This window comes from Tyto alba, unplaced genomic scaffold (assembly GCF_018691265.1).
Source record: "Tyto alba isolate M040663 unplaced genomic scaffold, T.alba_DEE_v4.0 Super-Scaffold_1, whole genome shotgun sequence".
In the NCBI taxonomy this organism is placed as follows: domain Eukaryota; kingdom Metazoa; phylum Chordata; class Aves; order Strigiformes; family Tytonidae; genus Tyto; species Tyto alba.
Window position 1 is genome coordinate 9,675,328 of NW_024881261.1, and position 24,459 is coordinate 9,699,786.

The following is a 24,459-nucleotide window of genomic DNA, read 5'->3' on the forward strand; positions in this document are numbered from 1 at the left end:
TCTGCTTGGGAGTTGGTTTCATTATGGGTTTGCGTATCAACTACTATGCTCTGTGTCTGTCTGCAACTTTTAACTCCAAATATCAATCTCTGTACTAAATCATTGCCAAGTAACCTTCCATTTTTCTTTTCCACGCTGCCCATCTAATCACCAGCTACAAGCACACAGCTCCTGCCTGCATGCTGACAGAATGAGTCTGAGCTGCTCAAACCTCAACTCCAACCTGAACATGAATTTTTGTCTCTGCAGGAATATCAGGGGAAAAAAAAAAAAAAAAAACAACAACAAAAAACAAAACAGTCACCACGTCTACCAGTTCTTGGTTTTGTGTTTATATTTTTTGTTCAACTTCTTTTCTCCCTTGAGGTTTTGGTTCCACCAGTTTTGTTTGGGTTTGATTGGGCTTGCTTTTTTTTTTTTTTTTATTGCTCTCCCTTTTCTCATTTTGTTTTCTCCATTCTTTCATTGGAGGCAATGAGCCGTCCAGCGGTCGGAACTCCCCTGTCCCCTATCGGCCCGACAGCCGCCCTCTCACTCCAACTTACGCTCAGGCCCCTAAACATTTCCATGTTCCAGGTAGGAGCTGGCACTGTATGTGTCTCGGTGTCCTGTCACAGTGTAGAATGTAGCCTTTGTAACTTTTGTCTTGTCTCCATCGTTTCACGCTGTTTACCATGGGGGGCACCCTCAGGGTTCAGGACTGCTCCTGGGCTTGCAAGAGGAGTACTGTGTTAAGGAATGGTGGGGGGTTCATTGTAATTTTTACGTATTCCGTTTGTCAGGTGTTTCACTGTTAGAATGCCTTGGTTTTCAGGGTCTCTTGATGGCCTCCGAGCTGGATATGAGCTGTAAAGGGCTTGATTTTTCTCCCAGTTGCACCAGCTGAGCACTGTCATAACTCTGCTAACTTTGGAGGAGTTGGTTTTGATTCACATGCAGAAAAGAGTTGACCAGTGAGCCATTAAGTGTGTTGTTCGTTCAGATTGTTGTGACTTGTTTCAGTCCTGAACCCAACAGTTCTAGTTTAGTGTTCCCTTTTTTTAAAAAACAGATGAGAATGTTCCTTTACTTGTTTTGTGCAATGGCTTGGTGTCCTCAGAGAGACGTGCAGAGCCACAAAGATATATATGCTGTAGGATTTCCTCTCTATAAAGGGCAGTCTCTGTTTTGAAGTCAGCTACACAATTCTTCCAACCTGAGAAGATCACCTGTCTTGGATTTTGATGGGACAAGGGTGTATGTCCCTAGGGTTGTGGACATGCATCTTCTGACTATATCAGTGCTAGCTGAAAGCCTTATTATATCCAGTTATTCTTTAGATCCCCTTCAGTCCAGTATCTTTTCGTACTGCCAGAGGTTACTGCTCTTCCTCCTTTCCTCAGATCTGGCAGATAAACTGTTTGTGGGAACTTCCCTTTCAGTCAGTGTGACCTGGCTTGGCTAAGGTAGGCTGTTGTAACTGCTGAAGCTAACCTGGCTCACTTTGACTTGCGTAAGCTAAAGCGCACTTGCATGAATAGCTCTGAGTAATAATCCTAGCATGGTGGGAGAGCTGTCCTCTTCAGCTGGCGCCGTGCAGCCACAGAAGGAGCTGTGTTCCTGTCCTCCTTACAGCTTTCCGATATAGGTGTGCGCAAAAGTACTGCATGACTACCCTTGTAATGTTTATACCTATTTGCTGGTCAAGTAGCCATAACAGATCACTAACACGAATGAAATACCTCAGCGTCTTTGTGTGCAATGAATTTGCCCGTTTAGTCAAGGATATAGCGTTCTGCAGAGTAAGATTTGCCTCGTTTTGATAGGTTTTAAGGGTTAGCTTTCCTTAATGCCAAAGGCTAAATTGTCTCCTGTAGCACTTTAATTGGATCTGTGATACATGGCATGTATTTCTAAAATGCTTTTTCATCTTTCATTTTAATGTAACTGAAAACTTTTTTCAGGCAGTATGAAGTATAAAAATGGGTTTCTGACATTCATTTTCTAGTTTCCAGTAGCTCATTTTGGTTTCCAAATAAGATTTTTGATGAGTTTTTGCACTGTAGCACTGATTTGGGATTAACTTTTGTATTTGTAGCTGTGCTGAATACGTGAAATGTTGGCTTTGGTGGGAAGGTAGTTTAGAACAAACTGGTTCCTGTCTTAGATTGTTATTTGTAAAAATATGATATCTTTTAGATATGCTGTAGATTTACTGCATTAGAGTTCTGGGAAGTGTTTTTATTCTGATTTACATTGATAATGTGCAATGCGGTGGGCCTTACATTAAAAAAAAAAACTACAAAAAAGAAATAAAATCTGTCCTTGTGGTTTGAGAATTAGTAGTGTATCAGTTAACATTGCATAAAGCGTCCCTTTGACTCACTGAAATGTAGCTGTTGACTGTTCAAAACACTGTATTAGGCAGTTATTTTGTTCTCTGAATTTTAAAGTGAATTATAGGCTCACTGCATTCTCCTCTGCTCAATCCAGCCAGTCAGTTGGAAAGAAAATTGAGCTGTTATGACTGAAGCACAATTTTCAACAAAAGTTATTTGGGATAGTTTTCCCCAAATGGCTTCTACCTTCACCATTGAAATGTCTTGCTTGTTTGCATTTCTTCTCTAACTTTTATCCCACTGATAATCTTCTAAATGTTTAAAATTAATGGTTCATGACTTGGATGCATCCACATGTTTCAGAATCAGCTCCAAAGGACTTCATACCACATGTCTTTGACTTTTCACTTGTTCTTATGTTTTCTTTTCTTTAAATAATCTGATTTTTTTATAATACTAGAAATAGTTTTCTGACTTTCTCTTGTGTTACATCCTTGATTTGGTCTGTCTGTTGTTTTAGTGTTGGAGTTATCTTTAGCTACAAATGAAGTAGTTTTCATATTCCCATTTTTCTGTTTCTCAATTTCACAGATCAAGGTGTCAACATTTACAGAAAACCACCCATCTACAAACAACACGGTAAATGATCTTTCCCTTTTTTGTTTCCAAACTGGAGTGTCAACTAAACTGAAAGGCATTCAGACTAGTGAAAAGTATTCAGTTTTCACTTTGTAAGCATAAAAAATTAGTAGTCAAGGCTTGAAACAGCTGTTATTGCATGTCCTGCTGAGTGATTATGTTTTAAAGCATGGTGTTTCATTTCGATCATATGGTTTAAATCTTGGCCATGTGGATATTAATGGCAAAAATGCTGTTAACTGGAGGTTTGCTGTCTTTTTAGTATTATACCTTCCTTTATTTCACATCTCTAAGTCTGTATTTTCAGGATACAGGTACTGATCATGTTACAGTGGATTAACAACAAGCTGTTTCTGACAGGGACTTCATGGAATATCCTTATTTTAAACAGACAAAATAGAGTAATTTATTTCAACAGCAAAGATGGAGATGTTATTATCAGATTGGAATTCCAAATGTACCTGTGGCTATAAATAAGAATCTTTAATTATTGAACATAATATAGGTGACTTATCACTGACAAAGCTAATTTGATTCTCAGGCCCTGTGATACAGCTCAGGTAGTATGCTGTGCTTGGTTTTCCAAGTGTTTGAGTTCTGAGTTGGACAACAGTGTTTGTACTCTAATCTTTTCGGTGTAGCAAGTTCTTTTCTTGTTACAAGTCTGAAATAAAGTGATGGCAGAAGCCCACTGCCTTGGCAGTCCTTAGTACTTCAGAGCAAGGTCCTGGTTATAAAGGGGTATGTTCACTCTTCCCTTCTGCTGTGAACAGAAACCTTTGAGTAGGAGATGATTTTTATGTAATGTGGTGAAAGACGGATGACTCCACTTTTTTTGAAGACTTGGAGTTTGCATCCCTTTGCAGACCCTTTATCCAGTTAAATACATTTAGAGTTAAGTAGCAAATTAGCATTACTGCAGGGTTTACATGAACAGTTGACGGAGAGACATTAAACTGAGATGATTAAGGAAAGTCTGGGAAGTCCATTCTGTAGTCAGGAGTGAGTATTGCAAGTAACACTGCTCTGTGGTATTACATCAGGGTTTTATCCTCTTTCCTTTTTAAGTTTCAAATCATATGCTCATTTTGGAAAAAGTCTTAACGTTATTTTTGTTTATTTTTATGGTTTTAATGTATCTCCACACCTCCCATTAACATGTGAATGTTTAACCACTGACATCACCAATTCTAATACGTAAGTACTGTTCGAAGTCATGCTTTTGTAAACTCTTACCAGCTTCTTCCATATCTGCAGTTATGCTTAGAGCTTCCTAATCATAAAATGCTCAGAACTCCCAATTATATCTAATATTGATGTTCCTAAACTACCCTGAACGTGTTGGATGAGCAACCCAGTGCTTCACTTCATTAACAGATGTCTTTCTCTTTTAAAAAAAAGAGAAGAGGAAAACCAAGTCCAGAATCCTTGCTTCTGATACAATAGCTTCATATAAGAGAAAATTATTTGAGCTAACAGTTTGCAGATAAGAGGTAGTTAAGGCTGGTTTTAATGTAAACTGAATCCTATTGGATTTAATTTTTCTTAATGTCAAGAAGTGAAAGCCATAATGCACATTCTCATATGCTTTTAAGAGACTTTGACTTAGACTGGAATTTTAAGTGGATGCCCCACTGCTGAGATATTTTTTTGATGAAGTTCATTTCATTGCAAATGCCTTTCCCTGCCAAGTTGATCTGAATGGAGTTTAGTATTTATTAATAAAATCACAACTGCTTTTACTACTACTGCGTGCTCCTAAGTAATGGCATGCAGCGTAAAAAATCCACTGGTTAAATAAACATACTTGTTTCAGATTTCTTTTTTTGTTTGTTTTGCAGCTTTTGACAGAAACATAGGAAATAATTAGCATCAGTAGAATTAATATTAGTACTGTTCCTCTGAACTATTTGTTTTCTTGTCCTAGAGGGAAGGCAGATCAATACATAAATCTGATTTCATATTCATTCATAATCAGCTGTCCTTAGGAGATACTGGCAAATACTGTTAGAGTTGCCCAATCATTCTACCACTATGCAATCCTAGTAAATTCTAAAGCTGATTTGGGGTTATTTTGGGGGTGGGGATGAAGGAGGAGAGGAGAGTTTTATTCCAATCTATTGGCAAGAGAAAGACATTACTTTGCTTCAAATTACAATAAGAAAAGAAAATCATGAAAAGTTTTTCTTTTGAAAATTAACTTCTTGTAAAGTATAAAATTTTGCCAAAATAAGAAAGACCTTCATATTGATACAGATTATTACATAGCTAAGTTCCCTGATTGCCATCTAGATGCAGCTGCTTTGGCAGCACAGAGCAAGTCCTCCGAGGATATCATCAAGTCCTCCAAGTTCCCAGCAGCTCATGCACCAGCACCCAACGAGATACCAAAGATTGAGACAGACCACTGGCCAGGTCCTCCCTCCCTTGCTGCCATAGGTATGCAAAAAACAATGACGCAAGCGATGTGGCTTAAAAGGTACTGGTAACCAAAGTAGATTATTGCTGGAGCTGTAAAAATGGGTAGTGAAGATTGTGTCCACTCCAGGTGTTCGCCACAAAATGCAGTTCTTCTGGTGAGACCCCCAAGTGTCTGTGAATTTTAAACTAATGAATAGCACCGAGTAAAAGAGGTTTTGCCAAAGGACTTTGGAATTGATCACAGATATTAACCCATAGACAAACTGTGTGAACTCCCCTTCAGTAGCTTAAAATTGTGGTGTGTCACACAAGCCTGACTTCTTTCAGTTATTGTCTATTTAATCTTTTAGTCCTAAGATAACAGCAGATGTTCCACAGAAAATACAATTGCTTCCAACCACATGACTAATTCCATGGCAAGCAGCAGTGACTGAAGTGGAACTATTAATGGACTAAAAATATCCTGATTTTCAGAGTTACTGTTACTACATACTTTGTATTTTTTCTTCCGTGTTATGACACTAGAGGTATCTTTATTTTGTTTTCTTTAAATCATGTGCATCATCATTTTTAATTTTGTTTTGTTTTGTTTTCTCCTCTGTTAATTTTTATTGACCCCTATAGCATAAAATAGTCTATCTAGCCTGGTTCATTTACGACATCATGTCTGAAACACTGAAGGTGTTGGCTATTTCAGGTTTCAGTGAAGGAGTGCATGGTTTTCATCATAATGGGATTTTCATAGAATTGCTGGGAGAAAAGACACAGGGTGGGAGAGCTCAGTAATGAACTGAAGGGGCTGCATATGCAATGACAATTTATTGATAATGTCCTTTTTATAGGATTGCAATCTGTCAAACATTACGGTCAAAGCAGTGACCTCTACATCCTCAAAACTCTCCTGATAGTGCTTGTGATAACTACAGCATTATTATGTTGTATGTCTGAGGTGGAGCCTGTGTTGGAAGTTTTGGCTCTCAGCTCAGTCTCCAGGCAGTGGATGACAGCTTTTAATTGTTTCCAGTAACATTGCTTTGTATATTGGCTATCAGGTGATTTTGTTACACCTGAGAAACTAAACAGGACTGTTTGGAAACTATAAAGATCAAAATGTGCTCATGGACATATTTTATTCAGAAATAAGAAGGCATTGTATAAGATTAATCACTAAAACACATAGGCCCCAAGTTTTTCATTTTGTTGTCTGATGTTCTGAGTGTGGTATTTTGCTTACACGGTTAGAATGAGCTCAGCTGTCCAAAAAATTAGTATTACTGCTATTGTACTGAAAAGTCTTGCAAAAGCCTGAGACAGCAAACAAAATAATAAATGATTTAAATACAAATAATTTTTACGTAAGTTCTTGTCTCTCTCCATATTAACATCAATTTAACACTGCTGTACAAAACATTTAATTGATATAAGCCTTCTGATACTTTAGTTGCAAAATTTAGGTTTTGTTCAAATAAAACACTGAGTTTGTCTAGCAAACGATTAGTGAATAACTATATCAGGATATAGCCTGTGGAGGAAAAAATACAACAGCTGTCTAAATGCTTGCAGCAATATCATATTCTATGTATACATGGAAGTGTCCTGCTGTCTAAATTAGACTATTTCTTAAGAATAGTCAAGAAAATAAAGAATATTCAATAAAAAGTAAAGAACTAAAATATAGAACACCTGTGTCTTAATTAATTTTATCTTTATCCAATGGACCAATTTAGTTTGCTTCATTTTAGACTGAAAATAATGCTTTGTTTAATCCAAATATGAGTGTCCATTTAGGAGATTAATGTACTTCAATTTTCCATTTGAAATGTTAATTCAGATTTGCTATTCTGAGTCTAGGTAAAAGTATAAATATAAAACAGACGTCATGTTTTCAGCCACTGATACAGTTATTGGTGCCATTAAACCCCATGTTTCCAGAACTAGCAATCTGAGCCCCTTTTTTCTATTACATTGATTTGTGGCATTTGTATCCAGGACTGTTGCTTGGTTGGAACTCGTGTGCAGTTTAACTTGTTAATTTTATAAGAAGCCTGATATCCATAGGGCAGGCTATCTGAGTGAGTCTTATTAAGAGTGAGTTTTGAAAAAGTCTTTTGAGTCTGCAAGAAAATACTGCTTTGTTTATTCAGTAAATCAAACTGACCAGTGCTTTGAACTAGCACTGAAATCTTCAAGCTGCGGTTGAACTGCCACACAAAGCTCTCTCTGTACTGTGGTTTTATGGAAGCAGGAGCTGACATGAGACGCAGATCAAGTGGAAGAGAGGAAGACGATGAGGAGCTGCAGAGACGCCGGCAGCTGCAGGAGGAGCAGCTCATGAAGGTGGTTATAAGCTTGTCTTCATGCTGTTTCTGAACACCATCCAAAAAGTGCCCCTTTGTTTTCTGTAAGCAGTTTCTGCTAATGCCTCAATCAGCTTTATTTTCTTTATATATTTTTTTAATTGCCATTTACAGCTCAACTCTGGTTTGGGACAGTTGATACTGAAAGAAGAGATGGAGAGGGAGAGTCGCGATAGGTCAGCCCTATCTGCCAGTCGTTATGATTCTCCAGGTAATTCATGTAGGCAATAAAGCTAATAATGAACAGTGAATAATGAACACTACGTATACACATATCAAGCCGTCTCTCAGAAGAGAGACCACTGGGAAGGCTGCTTGATATGTGTATATGTGGTGCTCACCCCTTAAAGAGTGGCCTAATTCATTAGCTGGTTTTGGTGAGGGGAGGAGTGTTGTGGTTGGTTTTTAATTAGAAGAAATACGAGGTTGAGGATTTTCAGGCAATTTTGAGGAGAGAGATTTTCTAATACAGATAAAGAGGTAAAATCCTCAGTGACTATCACATCACACGCATGCTAATAGGCTAATTACAATAACACGTTTTGTTTAAACTGGTGATTCCTATCACTGTTTAATCTCTCCTCCCAGTGGTGCTGCATATTCCAAACAATGCTAGTGTTTTGGTCTTGGCTGACATTTTGACTGGGTGTATTCTGTTCTGGAGCAAAAGCACAAAAGTCAACTTTGGTTAACTGGTGGCTTAGATTCTTGGCCTCATTGGACATTTTGATATACATCTGTGGCCCTCTCAGATCTCCAGAGAACGTTTTGGGGGTTTTATTTCACTCTTCATCCACTGGTGATTGTAGCACAGCAGCTGTACTTCGAGCAAAGAAGAGACAAGATGAATCTCTTTGGAGTCATCCACTGGAGTAGCTGCCAAACAAACTAGGATTTCCTTGTTCTCTGTTGTATAAGTGTGTTGCCTCTATTTATGGTCTTGGAGAGAATGTCTGTGACTCTCCCTCGCTATCTGTAATTTTCACAGGGCCAAAGTCTACCTGCTCAACTCAGAGCTTATGATTTTTTTATTAACCTTCGCACAAGCTGGAGGACTCCTTTACTGGGCATGTGTCCGTCCTGCTTTGCAGTGATGATCAGTGCAGTCATCAGTTGCCTTTTGTGGAATCAGCAGTACCTTTCCCAAAACTGCCTATTGCTGGCAACAGTGCCCCAAGTTCTACATTCCCTGCCCTTCTATGGTAAAAATAACATTTAAAAAACAAAACAAAACAAAACAAAATTGCATTCATATATGCAGGATCTTGTCTGAAGGAGCTGTATTAACTGTAGAGGTGCTATAGATCATTATGCTGGCAATCTTTCTATCTCTCCATCTTCACATCTGTATTTTAAAACATGGACATTTGAAACCCTTGACATTGCCACACTGTCTTTATCTTGCTTGTACAATTTCTGAGGTCAGTGCAAATGCTAAGTTGAATGCCCCCAGATACCTTATTTCATTTCAGATGAAATCAGGAGTCACAGAGCTCTGTTGAACCATGTCATGTTCTCAGAAGTGCCATATCCTGTACAGGATGACTGTAATTTTGGATCAGAATGTCAAACTCTCAAACTTGTTTGAATTCACTCATCATTGCTCATTCTGATCATTCTGCTGTTGAAGTCGGTACCAAAACAACTGTCAATTAACGTTACAGGACCAAAACTAATAGCCTTTTCTCCTTTGTAGCAAAAAAATGAGCCTGGCAAAATCACAGTGTCCCTTCTTAATGACCTGCCACCATGGCATGATAAAGCTGCATGGAACTTACAGAATGTATGGATGGTTGTGATGAGATTGGAGCAGAGATATTAATTTCTTAAAGTCAGTGTGTCTCAGCTGGTTATGCTTAGCTCTTTTAACTGTGTTTTTTATGCTAGCTGATTCCTCAAATATGCTTGTTTTGGAGTTTCCATTGGGTTTTTCCAGTAAAAGATTTTTCTCTTCCTCATTCAACAGCACATGCTTCAGCCTCCAAAACCTCTTCTCTCCCTGGCTATGGAAAAAATGGACTTCACAGGGTAAGGAGATGGTGATTTGGAGAAGAAAAAGGTGTCTTTAATTATCCATGGTATATATTTCTGCATTAGCTGTATTGGACTTTCAGTTTGATCGAGGTTTCTTATAAGACCATCTGAATTCAGACAAAACCTAATTTCCCTTCCCACAAACTACATTGTTAAAAAGGCAAGAAAACAATGCAAGAAATGTGAAAATTGACGGCAAAATAAAAGCCTTAAAGCAATTTATTTCTCCCCATATACCAGCATGCTTGTGAAGTCATGAACTGTGTATTTATGTGCATGTCCCTCTTTTCCTATTACAGCCAGTGTCTACAGATTTTGGTCAGTACAACAGTTATGGGGATGTGAGTGGTGGTGTTAGAGGTAAGGCTACGGAGCCTTTTTACATGCCACTTCATTACTGAACATGTTACGATGTTTGATCATTTCTGCTATTTTATTTTAAGGTGGTGGATGTGCTTACTTTGTATTTACTCAGTATGTTTTAACTTCCTGTGGTAAACTAAACAATTAACTCAAACTCTACAAATACCTATTAAAGGTTTGAGTTTATTTTGCCAAATCTGCTAGGTGGGGCTGATCCCTGTTTATGCCAAGGGACCACTTTAGCATTGGTACAAATGGAAAATAGGTAACATGTAAATTATCAGGAACGTGTACTGAGTTTTGTTAGGATATTTTCTTTCTCTGAAAATTACCATTCACTGCACAGTGTGAAAGAATGTGCTACTGAAGAAAAAAGGATAATCTCTTCTAATCGCCATTGCTGCTCATGATTTTCATTATGACTTTGAGCTAGATGTGATATCAGTCATTGACTAATAAAAACTGACAATATTTATGGAAGTTATTAAACTGTGAGAGTTAATGTTTTCAAGTGGTTTGAGCTGAGAGAGAGGCTAGTTATCGACAAAGTGAGATTGATCCTCTCTATCTTAGATACCCTACGATCAGGCATTGTAGTGTATCTTGACATCTTGGTGCTTGTGTCTATTGACTGTGGAGGAGTCTGGACAGCTACCTGATGGTAGAGGTTAGATGAGGTGAATCCTGCTCTACACATTTGAATTTTAATTGGCTTTTTGTTCACTTGATTGTGGTTTTGTGTCTCTCAGTATTTCCAAAGTGGCTTGATTTTCCTGAATGAGGAGCCTGCTTGAAATGAAAAGGGCTACGATATTTTGACTCTTTACAAATTAAGTCCAAAAGTAAGAAGGTTGCTGACCTTAGAGAAGTGGGTGGGATTTTGAAAAGATCAGGTAGACCAAAAGATACAAGGGTTATCTGGTAGATTGTACTGATTCCACACTCTAAAACTGATGAAATTTCTCTCTTGCTTTTCAGATTTCCAGGTAGAGTACAGGTTTTCATCAATGAACTGACAACAGAACTAAAAGCATCTGCTTTCTTGCTGAAGTCTGAATTTCTGCTACAGGGAAGGGTTTCTTAAGACAATAGCTTTGATTTTCCTGCATGTTTAAGGATAATCACCAATGTAGATTCTTACCAACAAAAACCAGGCACAGCCTCAGATTCCTCCTGGTTACCTCCCCTGAGCTGGGTTGAGACAGCTCACACCAGTTCTGTGACTTGCTCTGTAAAATCCACTGTCAGTTCATATATGAGTTATTTGTAATAGTCCTCTCTGGACAGCTGAGGATGGATTTATTTCCAGCCTCCCTAGTACCAACCCCAGAGACATATAGAAGGTGTCTTCTGGAGGCAATTTTCTTCCATACCAGGAGCCTTGAACTCCTCATTTTTACCCTGGAATTTGGTCTCTAGTCAAGATGGCTGATCAATAGTTTTCTACAGTGCTGCCGTCACAGATGAGCCAGTAAGAAGTGTGCTTGCAAATATAAACCCTTTTACTCCAAATGCTGTCTGCAGGGTTTTTTCAAGAATGGTTTGACTCTGGCTGGCTCCTCAGCAAAATCACAATAGGAAATAGCAATTTAAGAAAAGGTTTAATTACCTGGATAATTTAGTTAATGGTATATCAAAATCATGATGATTGGAAAGAAAATAAGATTATGGGAGGACACAGAAGTTGTCCATATATTGTGCTCAAATCGTTATTTTGTTAGGAACAGTACCTGTGTCAAAACAGCACCTTTTTACCCTATACCTGTTCGTGTTCATAGTAAAAAATTTTCCATTGTAGAGACAAAAAAAAAAAAAAAAAACAAACAAAAAACCTCGGCTGATATAGTAAGTGACAGGAAGGAAAGCCAGAGGTGTGTTTCGTATGCTGTTGGGTGGGATTTGAATTACTGCTTCTGTGTGTTTGTCCAGAGAACAACCCTACTTAGCCACTGAGGTGGGAGAGGACCCACCACTCTCTTGGGCTCCCCAGGTCCACCTGGGAAGTGATGTTGGTAGGCACAGTGGGGAGCTATCGCCAGCCTTAGCAGTGACAGAAGGCTGTGGTGGCAGAGAGGATCGAAGGATCCCTCGGCATGCCTAAGAGAAATTGTAAACAGTAGCCATGGCAATGATCTGTATGATAAGACTAAATATTAAGACTTGAAGGGAGTCTCAGGGCAAATTCACCCTTGTTTTCACCACTACTTGAGTGCCTTTACCCTCTGTGTGTGTAACCTATGTGTCTGATGTTTACCTGTATCTGATGCAGTCCCTTCCGGATGGTCATGTCCCTGGAATGAGAATGGACAGAGGAGTATCTATGCCTAACATGTTGGAGCCAAAGGCAAGTGCAGATGTTATTCACTTTCCTTCAAGACAGCGCAGATTTGGCTGTGAAATGCAGATAAAATATGGGAAATGTCTTAGTTCCTTTGTTTTTCTTTACCTCACCTCAGTCCCTGTTCCCTATGTACCAAACCTGTCCCTTTGTTCTGGACTTTGCCTGTTACAGGTGTTAGTACTCAGGCAGGGTGAGGGCAGCTCAGGTGTGCATCTTGGGTTAAGGAGGCTTTTCTAGAGACAAAAGGAAGATACAGAAGATGCTCAATAGCTAGTTCTCTGTCAAGCTTCCACTGGCCAAAACAGCAAGCCAAACTCAATGGGAAAGTCTGTCAGATCTATCAGGTTGGAAAAGTGATGCAGTAAATTGTGGCTCACAACACGCTGTTGAGGCTATCTTGATTTAAAAATTAATGAAATACATGGATCTTTGTTTCACATTGGAAGTTAGATAGCTACGTGTCTGTCTGGATCTGTTCTTTAGCTCTCAGCACTGTTAGCCTGACACCTTTCAATAATGTTGGATTCCCAATGTAGGAAATTCTTCAGGATATTTATTGGAAAAAGAGGCAGTATCAGCTGAATATAATAGAAGACATAAATTAAAATGCTTTTGCAGCTATGTTTAGAAATGTCTGAGTCAAAAATGAACATAAGGTATAGAGGAAATTCAACCAGGGCTGTATTTTGAATCTTACAACTTTCTCTGCTGGTGAACCTTCCAAGAAATCATGATTTTGCCAAAGTTACAAGGATCTGCATTTCTGCAGTTAAGTGAGGAGCTCATTTTGCTTCCAAGTCACCTCCAGGCAAACTGTACAAGGCAATAAGCCTAGCTTTATAAGCTGAGACCCCAGTGCAATGTATATTAACAACTGTTTTTATAGATTATATAAATAAGACCTTGGGGTTATCCCCAACTCTTGAGATACTGCTTTTACTTCCAAATAATTTCTCTTTCATGCAATAGAAATTCTTATAGCCACCACTGCTGTTGATGCACCCAGTGATTTGGAATGCTATTTTGGATGACAAATTCTGTCAGTATCATTCGTGATAAAATTTATGGGAATTTTCATGAGATAATAGGTCACTTTCTGTTGATGTTTATAAAAGTGATGCCAGACCCTCAGCATGTGTGAATTGGCAGTATTTTTATTCATGCCAGTGGTCCAACACTAACTTAAACCTGATAAAGTAGAAGCCAACTCAAAGTGAGCATGAAACATGCGAAAAGTGAAAATTAGTAAATGTAAAAATGACTAAATCTTACCAAATGATTCTCCACAAAGGACAGAATTTGTGCATCCTGCCACCCCAGATTGAGGCATGCTTTGTTGTGAATATCTAAATATAAAATGTACTTATAACCGTAGATCTTGACTTAAAACCTGCCTGTTTAATTATGAAAAGTTATATTTTAGTTTCCTATAATGCTGTATATGGTAGCCATTTATAATATCAAACATAAACAATGTAATTCAAAGTATAGACTTAATTGTACAATTGTGACAATGTCAGAATCTCCTAAGAATCATATCTTACAATTGGTATGTAAGCACACATTATTTAAATAATTATTACTTACAATAAACTCAGCGGTATGTTCATGGATGCCTGAATCTGATTTATTATATTTCTGAAAAGTTCATTGGGATAGTTGTTGACAATGGAATGAACTTAATAGCCTAGTGCTGCACAAAAATTGATTAGGTTGAATTTCTTCTGCTGTTAAAATAATTGAATTAATAGCATTTGATAATGGCTCAGCTGTCTCTGCAGGAGAGTTCTGGTGGTCTCATTCTTGTTGCCATTGGGCAAGTAAAACCAGACCCATAAATAACAGTAAAAGCTGAGTCAATTGCCACTGAAGTCTGCAGAAAAACTTCATGGACTTCAGTAGGGGTTGGACAAGGAGCCCACTGGGGATGCTGTTTTCCTACTCAGCAAAGACATACAATGAGAAGGGCTATAGAGAGGCTCTGGCAGATGGAACATGAGCTTTCCTAAGTCATTCCAGGCATGAAAGTGTCTGCCCAAGTCAAAAATCCTAAAACAGAGAATTTTTTGCCAGGGATGATTCCAGAAACTCATTTTAAGGCATGTGGTTTTCTGATATCCTTTCTAAGCATCATTGTTTCTATTGGATTAGGCTGATTTGAGACCCACTGATAGTAAACATTTTACTTCAAACAAAGAGCCGGTACACATAAAACAAAAGTAAAATCTTGTATGTATTCGAGAATCAATTATTGGCCTATAAGTGGTATATGTAAGTTCTGGACATTCTTTGCAATGCAAAGGGAAATCAAGGGAAATTTTAATGGGAGGTGTGCTGGACACATACTCTTCTAAAGCAGATGAAGGCACATAAGACAAATATGTCTGCAAAAGTATCTCCTTTAATCCATGTGTGTATTGCACAGCCAGCAAGCACAGTGGGTAGTAGCCTAAATTCCTTAACTATCCAAAAAGGCAAAGAAAATCGTGTAATGAATTCTATAATGCAGTGGCCCCCACAAATTAATATCTTGCTTATTCAGAGTTTCTGCTTATTTTAATGTACTTTCATCTGTTTCACCTTTTAAATTGTCTGTTTCCTTAGAGGTATCCACACTTTGGCAACCATCAGTTTTACCAATGAGTGACAAATATGTTTACCTTAATAAATTTATACACTGATGGATGGGCAGTTTTATTGACTGGAGAGGACTCTGTCTTACCAAAGTCAGCTGATGCATTATACGCACCCTAAAAATCAGTGGGGTGGGCAAGCACATAGTGGCTCCACAATACGAGGCAGTTTGACACTAAACTAGTACCTGCTGTGTCCAGATTGGCTTGCCTTTCATGCAGTTAAGGAGAAAAAGAAAAGAAAAAAAAGCTGGGATTTCCTTTGAAAAAGAAACAAATGTTTATGTGGTTATGAAAATGAGACACGTTGTGTTCTTTCTGCTTTAGAATATAAATACATCTCTCTTTTCCCCCTTTTATACACTGTTAACAGATTTTTCCATATGAAATGCTCATGGTGACCAACAGAGGGCGAAATAAAATACTAAAAGATGTAGACAGAACCAGGCTTGAGGTAAGAGAAGCAAGTTCCTAAATGCTCTTTCCTGCTGAGGTTGGTTGTTGTTGCACACTTGAAAGCTCAAACACTGAAGTGTGGCTGCTTGTTAGACTGGGAAGATTTCTCCACACTAAGCAGGGAAAGAGGAGCCAGATGGGGAGGAAGCAGCCACATCGCCATGAACAGTGGTGAGCCCGGAGTCCCACATCTGTCTCTCTGCTCATGGACTGAGCTTCCCACAGCCCCCTTATGTTTTCAAGTGATTAATTATCTACGTGTAAATTAGTTGAAAACCCAAAGTTGGTGAAGTGTTTTGTAGTCATAGGATCCGTATTGGAATGGAGCAAATACTTTGTTTCATCTTGGATTATTTTTTAGCTAAGAGTCAGTGTCAGCCATCCTTGAGGATCAAAAGTCTGACTTTCTTTAACTCACCCATGAGTCCTGTGAGTTAGTTAGACTGTCTGATATCCAAAAATATGAGGATTTAAATCTCTGCCAACAAATAAAAATTGTTTACAACTTTGTGGATTTGAGAGACTTAAGCAGCCCAGTGGAGGGCTGGGTGTGTTTAAGCCGTTTGTAGTTAGTTAATCTTCTGTGGAGATGAAGGAAGGGGCCACAAAAATTTGGGTAAGTAACCATTTATGCATATTTTTAGACTAGTAGATATGTGAGCACTAATCAGAATTCAATGCTGCATTACATTAGTGCTACAAGGAGACACTTTTCCCATTCAGTGTAGTCTAAAGTATCTGAACAAGAAGTAACTTGTGCACGAGGCAGCACCAAAAGAATGCTTCATTGGCAGTAGAGAAATGTGCTGGACAGTGAGTCTGGCCAGACATCTTCCTCCTCAGAACTTCGAATGTAGCATGTCAGCCTTCAGCCCTTCTGGAAAGCTCTCCTGAAACCCAGTGTCTGAACTTCCATATCAGTGCAGAGATGACTAGCTGAAGCCTGGGACCGGGCCATGTAGGAGCTGGTTTTGTTCTCTGATCTATTGCTGCTTGTCGGGTGACTTCAAACACCTCATTTTTCTGTCTCTTCATTATTCAGCAACTGAACTAGTTCTCACGATTTCCTTTGTAAACTTCTCCAACTTAACAAATTGTAAAATTTTATTGATTCGTTGAGCACCTGAGTCCATGAGGACTTGGATTTGTGTGTTGCAAAAGTATTATTATTTCCTGCAGTGGCTCTTACACAGTGACATGAAATCTGTAAGGCACTCCTATCTCCTGTTGTGTCTCTTTGTCTTTAACTGACCATTGCCTTTTTTCTCTCTCTTTTTTCATTTTTTTTTTTTTTTTTTTTTTTTTTGGTAAAGCGTCACTTAGCACCTGAAGTTTTTCAAGAAATATTTGGCATGACGATACAAGAGTTTGACAAGTTACCTCTCTGGAGACGCAACGACATGAAGAAAAAAGCAAAACTCTTTTAATCTCCCTTTAAACAAACCAACAAAAAATGATACATAGGATATTGTATCATACAGTCCAAAATATTTGGAAGCAACTACTTATCCACCAAAAAGGGAAAATCACATAGTGACACCTCTGTACACAGCAATTGAACAAGATGAGCGTTTGCCCTCCTGGAACATAGGGAGAAAATATCTGAGCTCAGAAAGAGCAATGATAGTTTCCAGAGGTGTCAACCTGTTCCATGATACTATACAAGATAGGAAACTGTTCTGTTCTCCCTCAATGATATTCCCTTTACTTCTCTCCACAATATGATGGACTTTATTGCTAGAGCCAGAAAGTGCCCTTAGGATGCCTTGTAGACTAAAGTAGTTGTAACCACTCCAAGAACTGGAAAAGAATATATATATATAAAAAATATATATATATATGTATGCGTGTTTGCGTGTGTGCGCACATGTATTTATATCTATCCATCTATCTGTGTGTGCGTGTATGTATGTGTATATACGTGTATATATATGAAGATAGATGCTCTGTAGTGAAGGAGAAGCCCTTTGTAACTTATCCACATGGTCACATTAAGTCTCACACAGCTGTTTAACTGGCACTCTTTTGAAATGGCATCTTCTTCATGTGATACAATCGGCAAAGGTGGGCGCTCTGCTCGCTCACAGTAGATAACAGTTGAATTTCTAGAAAATGGACTCCTTGTACTTGTATATATTTGCTAGGATATAGGAATTGAATTGTTGTGTCTGTTGTCAGTCTTCCCTCTTCCACACTTTCTGCTTGAGTTAATAAGACTGGAGCTTAACCAATCCTTTGAATAATTTAAGATCACTGAAGTAATGGGAATGATGGAGAAGAGTCAGTTTTCTTGTAATTTAGTCCAGGAAATGGGTGGATGGGGGTAGGAGTGACAGAGTGAGAAAATGCTTTTTTTAAGTGTGCCCTGGTTCACATCCAGAGATTTTGGGACAGCCTCCCTGCTAGTAATTACTAGTACAGCTCATCAGACTGCAGTGGAGTTGTAGGATTTTACATCAGCAGGGAAGATGGTTCTCTGCAAGCTAACATGCAATTCATCCCTCTTAGGGAGGGATGTTTATGAATAAAAGGTACCATCAAGGTGCCATGCTCTGCCAATAGAGTCTTTCTGATTAAATTGCAGTTGCTGTTGTCCATATAGCACAGTGCATGGGGCCAAGCACTCTCTTTAGTTAATGTAGTTTTTCACTTGTGCTTGGAAAAGAGGGCACAGAATTTTTTTTTCCTCTCTTGAAGCATCAAAGCTCCAGCCTTGGTTATTTTTATTTCCCTTTGTGCCTGACTTGGTTTTTGAAGGCAGAGTAATCATGCAAGAGAGTTTCTGAGCTGCATTGAACTCTTTATTGCTTTCAGTCTTCTTCCAATATGCTGCAGCTTAAAAAACTGCCTGTATATACCTTAACTGCTTCTGGGCAAGTCCTATACAGAGGAGGACATGAGCACCAAAGTAATTGAATGAATGCATTGCGGCTGCAAGGTCAGCTTTCTCTCTTCCTTGGTGCTTAACTGCCAATGCATACTGCACTAATGAGCCCGCCTCCTGATACTGGAGAGGGTCATTTAGGTTCCTGTGTCTGTCAAAATATCAAGGTTTCATTTTTAATGCAGAAACTTTTGGCACTGGAGACATCAGAACCTCTGTATTTTCTGTTATATGAGACATTGGTGTTAAAAACTGGAAGTCAGGAAGGGGAAACAGTCACATGTAGTTGTAAGATTCAGTATGACTGCGTTGAGTTCTCTGTATCACCAAATGGCATTTCACCATGAAATGCACAGGACAGCCGAAATCCTGCCTCTTCTTTGCTGGTTTAGGAAGTCCTGTTGCAACAGATCACTTGTGATTCCTTTCATAAAATCTGAGTTGAAGATTCAGTATATGCAAGACAGATGCAGGGGGTCAGCACCTTGTCCCTAGAGCTGAGGGAATGGTGAGTCTATGGGATAAGCTGGAGAATATGCTACCATGCAGATCTGGCCCCACAGTCCGTACTGAACCTCAGTGAACACTGTGACACACACAGTTGTGAGTAAACTCTCTGGACGTTACTGAAATTGCAGCAAGGATCAGTTCAACGTGTTTTACTTCATTTTTCAGAACAAGCATCTGAAAGGGTTTTAGAGGAACACCGAGATGTAAATGGGAATGCAAGGGGCACGGGCAGTTTGAGATGCATTTTTGAGTAACTGTTGAAACCAAATTCATACAACAAAAGAACATCAGTGTTTTACAGTCACAGGCTTTGTGAGTGCTGGAGTCTCAGAAATTCTGTGTTTGTCACCTGCAAGGTGTGGCTTAACTCGGAGATGAACATCTGAGTTTTAATGTGTTTAAAGTATTAAAATTCTCCAAATTCTGTCAGCCCACATCTTATAGACAATATTGTGCTGCTACCTCTCAAACGTAGTAAGCATTGCAGGTCTTTTAGACCAAGTCACCTTGACAATAAACCTTTTTGATCTGAAGTCTTGCTCTCTCAAGGATATGAGCTTCCAGTCTGCATTTTTCTGTCCTCATCTCTAGATTACTGTTGAACTTCTCACAGCGTACACTACCCAGTCATTTCAGAAATTGCTAAGCCAGGTTGTTTTCTCTCCTCTCAAAAAATAAAAAAGGGGAAAAAAAAAAAAAAAAAAAAAAAGGAAAAAGAAAAAAAAAAAGGGGGGGGTGGAAGGAAAAAAAAATTTTTTAGGAAAGAAAAACCCAGCCTCCTAGCCTGTGAAGAATGATAGGGTCATTTGTATCTGCCTCATCAACTGAGAATTTAAAACTGCAATTGGATCTTGGGAAGGAATGAAGAGAAGTCAGTTTAGATGCTGCGGAAACAATTAATCTCTAACTGGATTTTTGGGCCACTGCTGGTTCACATCTCACTGGTGTGGAGCAGTCAGTTCACAGCCCTCTGCACTAGACTCACTAGACTTAATACTGCTTTATTTCTGATTGAGAACATGAAGGGTTTTCTGAGCTTCCGTTTCATGTCTACAGTTAATTCCCCTTAACTATCCCAACCACCTACATATAGACACACTCCAAGAGATGGCCTGTCCCTAAAAATCACATTGCAGCCAGCCACAGGGGGTGTGTGTGTGTTTTCTGCAGTGGGCTGTTATTTGTCACTGCAAAGTTTTCTGTTCTTTCATCTGGTCTTCCCACCTAATAAAAACAGAAGTGTAGCCCCAGGGAGAATTTTCTTTGTAAGCAATTAATAATTTTCCTAATATCAATCAAGTAGCATTTTCTTGGGCAGTTCTTTGTAATTCCCCTCTTCAACAGTCCCTTGAGACATGTCAGGGGTTGGACTAGATGATCTTTAAAGTTCCCTTCCAACCCAAACCATTCTATGAATATACCTTAAGTACATTCTTACGTTCTTCTGTCTCCTGCAAAGTGTTTGAACCTCTGATAAAGTCCCATCAAACTTAGTGTTGTCAACAGAATGTCATTGCCAAGAGGACTGAAAACTGATTGCTTTTGTGTTGTTTTTTCCCCTTTTCTCCTTTAGGAGTGATCTAAGCACAAAGACCTGTCAAATCATTGCAAAATAACCAGACGTTCGCAAAATGGGATTATGTAAACATGCAGGTTCTCAAACACAGGCGCATAGGTAGCATGCACACTCCCCATTTGGAGTTGAGATATTATGTGAGTAGTTAACCTGGAATTTCCAAACCATGTATAGTGTTGAATAGATAGTGGTCATTAAGTTATGAAGGTTGTCACTTGCATATGTGCTTAGATCTGCGGGGCTTGTGGATACCTGTGATGTACTGAGTGGGCAAAAGGCAAGGTGAGTTTCCCAAATCATGGAAGTGCTAGGTTGATCCCAAGTGATATAATTTTAAAGGCCTCCTCAGGTGTATGTGAACCACCCATCCCTAGCAGTGCTTAGTGGGAAGGGTAATACCCTGTGCAGTAGTCTTCATGTTAACAGGGAATCCAGAGGTCTGACTTACTGGGGCTTGTGCCCTCTCCAGGTACTGGTCTGATTATTTTCATATGAATAAGTCAAGAACTGTCCTGTGTTACAGTGGGAACAGCTGGCCATACCCTCTATACCCGTGCCTTAACTTTGTATGAGCTCCAACCTACTGCAAGTTAGAAGTTGAAATACATGTTGAAATAAATAGGTTGTTCATCATCTCTGAAGATAGTAGAATTAAGCCAACTTGAAGAACAGATTTAGAAATTACTATACTGTCCACTATTTCTCAATAAAGCAATGTGATCTATTCTGGCTTCAGTTCAGGAAGCTGAATGTAGTATCTCAACTCTGCCAGTGGCCTATCCCAAACCTACTAAATTTTCTGTACAACTGGAAGAGTAAGTTCTTGTAAAGTTTGCTCACAGAATTTCTTTTTTTATTTTTTTTTTAATTGTTTATTATCATCTAATGCTGGTGTCATTTAAGACAGGTTTTAGTGACATCTCAGAAACATACTTTTTTTCAGTTTTGTTAGTAGCCTTTCATTAAATATGGTTTGTGATGCATTGTGGACATAGCTGCAGCATGCTGTGAAAGGTTTTACTAGGAGAACAGTACATTTCTCAATAGCTATATGCGGGACTAGGTAGCTCTGTGGCTCCAGTAGTGCTTTTACTTCTGTCAAGACAGATGTCATCTCTCCTTACAAAGTCCTGTAGTCCTAAATCTGTGGGCCTAGCACCGAAGTGCTTGCTGCCCTTTCACTGTTACAATTTGGAAATCCTTCCTCAGCTACGTAGTTTAGATGTCCTGCTGTTCAGGCGAGGTCATTAGGAGTCTCTTTTGTAAAAGTTTGTTATGCTGAAATTAGACACATTTTGAAGTGAAATCCCTTTCCTCAAGCTGTGCTTCTCCTGGTCAGGTAATATTGATGGATGGAGAAGGATTAAGTTCCGGAAAGGAGGAGGGCTGTCATAAGCTTGATTTCTCCAGGGTTTGCCAGGGTGGTGTTTGGCAGAATTAGAAGGAAACATGGTCCTGTGGTACCTATGTCAGACTGTGGATAAGTCGGGTTTGGAGTCCACAGTTTACGAGCATCTACACTGAAATTACAACAAGTGACAGAAAAATTAACCCCCAAAATGATAAAAAAATTACATCCTCTAAACTCATCTTGGAATGACTTATCTTGGCTCATCCTGACTTAGGAGAAGGTCTTGGCATATTTAGACCATAGCCTCATAGAGCAGACTAAATGGAAACCGGCCTTTCTCCCACACCGTGATTCATTGCTTTCCTTTGGAATGTATTTGTGGAGGAGGATGTCCATATCCTGGAAATTACCTATGGCAGTGAAAAATAGCAGTCAATAATAATGAAGATGCCATGCCATAAAACACATGCAGGAAACAAGAATATCAACTAAGCTGTCCTGAAATGCCATTCGTCTTTCCACGTCAGAGGCACACTTAGGGCTTGACTCCCCAATGCCCTTCTCCATTCAGTTAACCCCATGTCACGGACCAGTTTGTGCCCTGTCAAACTTTTTGGCCATCTCAACACACCTGCTAGAGTCCAGCACAGTCTTCAGGGTAGATGCATAGCAAAGGTTGGTCTTGACAGTATGTTTTTACCCCACTGCTACATAATGAAGAGCTAGAGCTCCTGAGCACTGCCATAATAGCACAATGGGCCTTTCTCTTGTAATGTAGAAACACCCTTATCACTGGGGGTTGCAGGACTGCTTTGGCTGGTGAGTTTTGCCTTGTGATTTATCACACACCCCTTTTTTGTGCTTAATAATATAATGAACAAAAAGAATCTATCACAATGCAAAGATACAGAGTTTTTAGTCAGATAACTCTGCTGGCAGGAGCTATGTGATGCCCGCATTTGGCAGGGAGAGAATTGGTATTACTCATTTTAATGTAAGCATCAGTGCAGGAAGTGGGAATATAATTGGCCGTTAATGTTGTTTGCCTGTATGCAAAATAAATTATTTGTTGCCCAAAGGGCTTCTAACAGGGAAATAGATTTCTGCTAATGATTTCCTAAAAAATGCTTGTCCGTGTGAAGAGATAATGCTTCCACCTGCATTGCAGTCTTTCTTTTGAGGTAAAAAGAGATGACTGAAGGCAAACAGTAGCCTGTTTTGTCAGGATCACCACAGATAATACAAGTGTTTCTCCCGGAACTTGCAAAGCTGAAGCCCACAGGACCTTGCTCCTAGGCGTTAGGAAATGAAGCATTTCAAGTAGCAGAAGCAGCTATGGGAATTCCAGCGGTGCCTTACCAGGCTGAGTCTCTAGCTCCCTTAGGCTCTTTGACAGGTCCCACTGGACACTTGCCTGGGCTTTTGTCACTGAACACCCTTCAGAAAGCACTTCCCCCAGATGCAAAACTACTGAAATCAGTGGAGTCTCTCACTGACATCCGCACGCTTTGGAGCAGGCTCTTTCTCAGCTGTCTAGCCCAGGAAAGTCTCCAACTGCTGTGTGTGCCCACAGCAACGAGCTCTCTGTCATTACCGGATCAGTCCTGTCCAAGCAGTGCGGCTTGGTTGTTGCTGACAACTCTTCTTGTAAGGGGGCCTTACAGCTGGGGCTTCTTTTTTTAAGCTTTGGAAAAGGAAACTAGTTTTTTCAAAGGTGTATCTTCCTTTAAATCAGTAGATTTTGGCAATAGGATTTTTTATCATTTTATTTTTCTTTTCTCCTCCTTCCACATGTTACAAACCAGCATTTTGGGGAGGTGTCCCTGTGTTTTCCATTTGTCTGTGAGACAACTTTCTTTCTGAGTCTCTGTAAGAGTGAATCAATGTCTTGTCTGTAGAATAAGTCTGCTTGTATGCATAATTAAAAGTTGAGCTGGGTTGCTGTTCTGTACAATTAGTGTTCCCACTGTCATACCGTAAACAGCACATATTGCACTCCTGTGCCACTGTAATCTGCACCATTGTTGTACTCAAGTCAATGAATAAAGTTTGGAGCTTTATTCTTAATTGCTGGATTCATGTTGCCTCATTTATTTGTTTCTTGGTTGTTTTTTTTTTCATCTTGCAGAGTTATATCAAAGTCCTCTTACAGAACAGGATGTGTTCTCAAGAGAGAGAGGTGAGAGATGAATGACCAGAGCAAGACAGATGAACAGTTACACAGCTTCAGTGAAATTATGACAAAAGGTTTGAAAATGGACACAAGGCTTCCTGTAACGAAGTCACTAAAAGTAGATATTCATACAAACCACATAGGAGTGTTAATTTCATGTGGTCAGTTTGTGGTTTAAAAGGACCTGTGATATCAGCGAGGTCAGGTAGGTCATGCTGCTACATCAGCTTCACAGGCTGAATGGTTTCCTTTCTTCATCCTTGCAAGTTCAGCTAAAATTTTAGTCCCTGACTTGTATTTAAAATTAGGTGTTTGCTTAATTACCTGGAGTTTATAACTGCCCTGTCTGGGTGTAGAAGGTAGGGGATGATGCCATTCAAGGAAATAGGGCCTATAAAACACC

General features: G+C 39.3%; 1 protein-coding gene across 14 annotated transcripts in view; it reads left to right on the forward strand.

The window, feature by feature from the left end:
• ABLIM1 (actin binding LIM protein 1) overlaps positions 1–23,950 on the forward strand; it is a 221,297-nt gene extending 197,347 nt beyond the window's left edge. For 9 of the 14 annotated variants that reach the window (XM_042787562.1, XM_032988650.2, XM_042787553.1 and 6 more), the window contains 11 exons: positions 472–576; positions 2,910–2,957; positions 5,250–5,396; positions 7,624–7,715; positions 7,850–7,946; positions 9,702–9,763; positions 10,069–10,129; positions 11,111–11,118; positions 12,402–12,476; positions 15,480–15,560; positions 16,876–23,950. In XM_042787562.1, coding sequence (XP_042643496.1) covers positions 472–576; positions 2,910–2,957; positions 5,250–5,396; positions 7,624–7,715; positions 7,850–7,946; positions 9,702–9,763; positions 10,069–10,129; positions 11,111–11,118; positions 12,402–12,476; positions 15,480–15,560; positions 16,876–16,989 — 890 coding nt within the window. In that variant the 3' untranslated portion in view covers positions 16,990–23,950. The remainder of the gene's footprint in view (positions 1–471; positions 577–2,909; positions 2,958–5,249; positions 5,397–7,623; positions 7,716–7,849; positions 7,947–9,701; positions 9,764–10,068; positions 10,130–11,110; positions 11,119–12,401; positions 12,477–15,479; positions 15,561–16,875) is intronic. The other 5 variants (XM_032988643.2, XM_032988647.2, XM_032988644.2 and 2 more) reach the window with 5 other exon arrangements.
• The last annotated feature ends 509 nt before the right edge of the window (positions 23,951–24,459 follow it).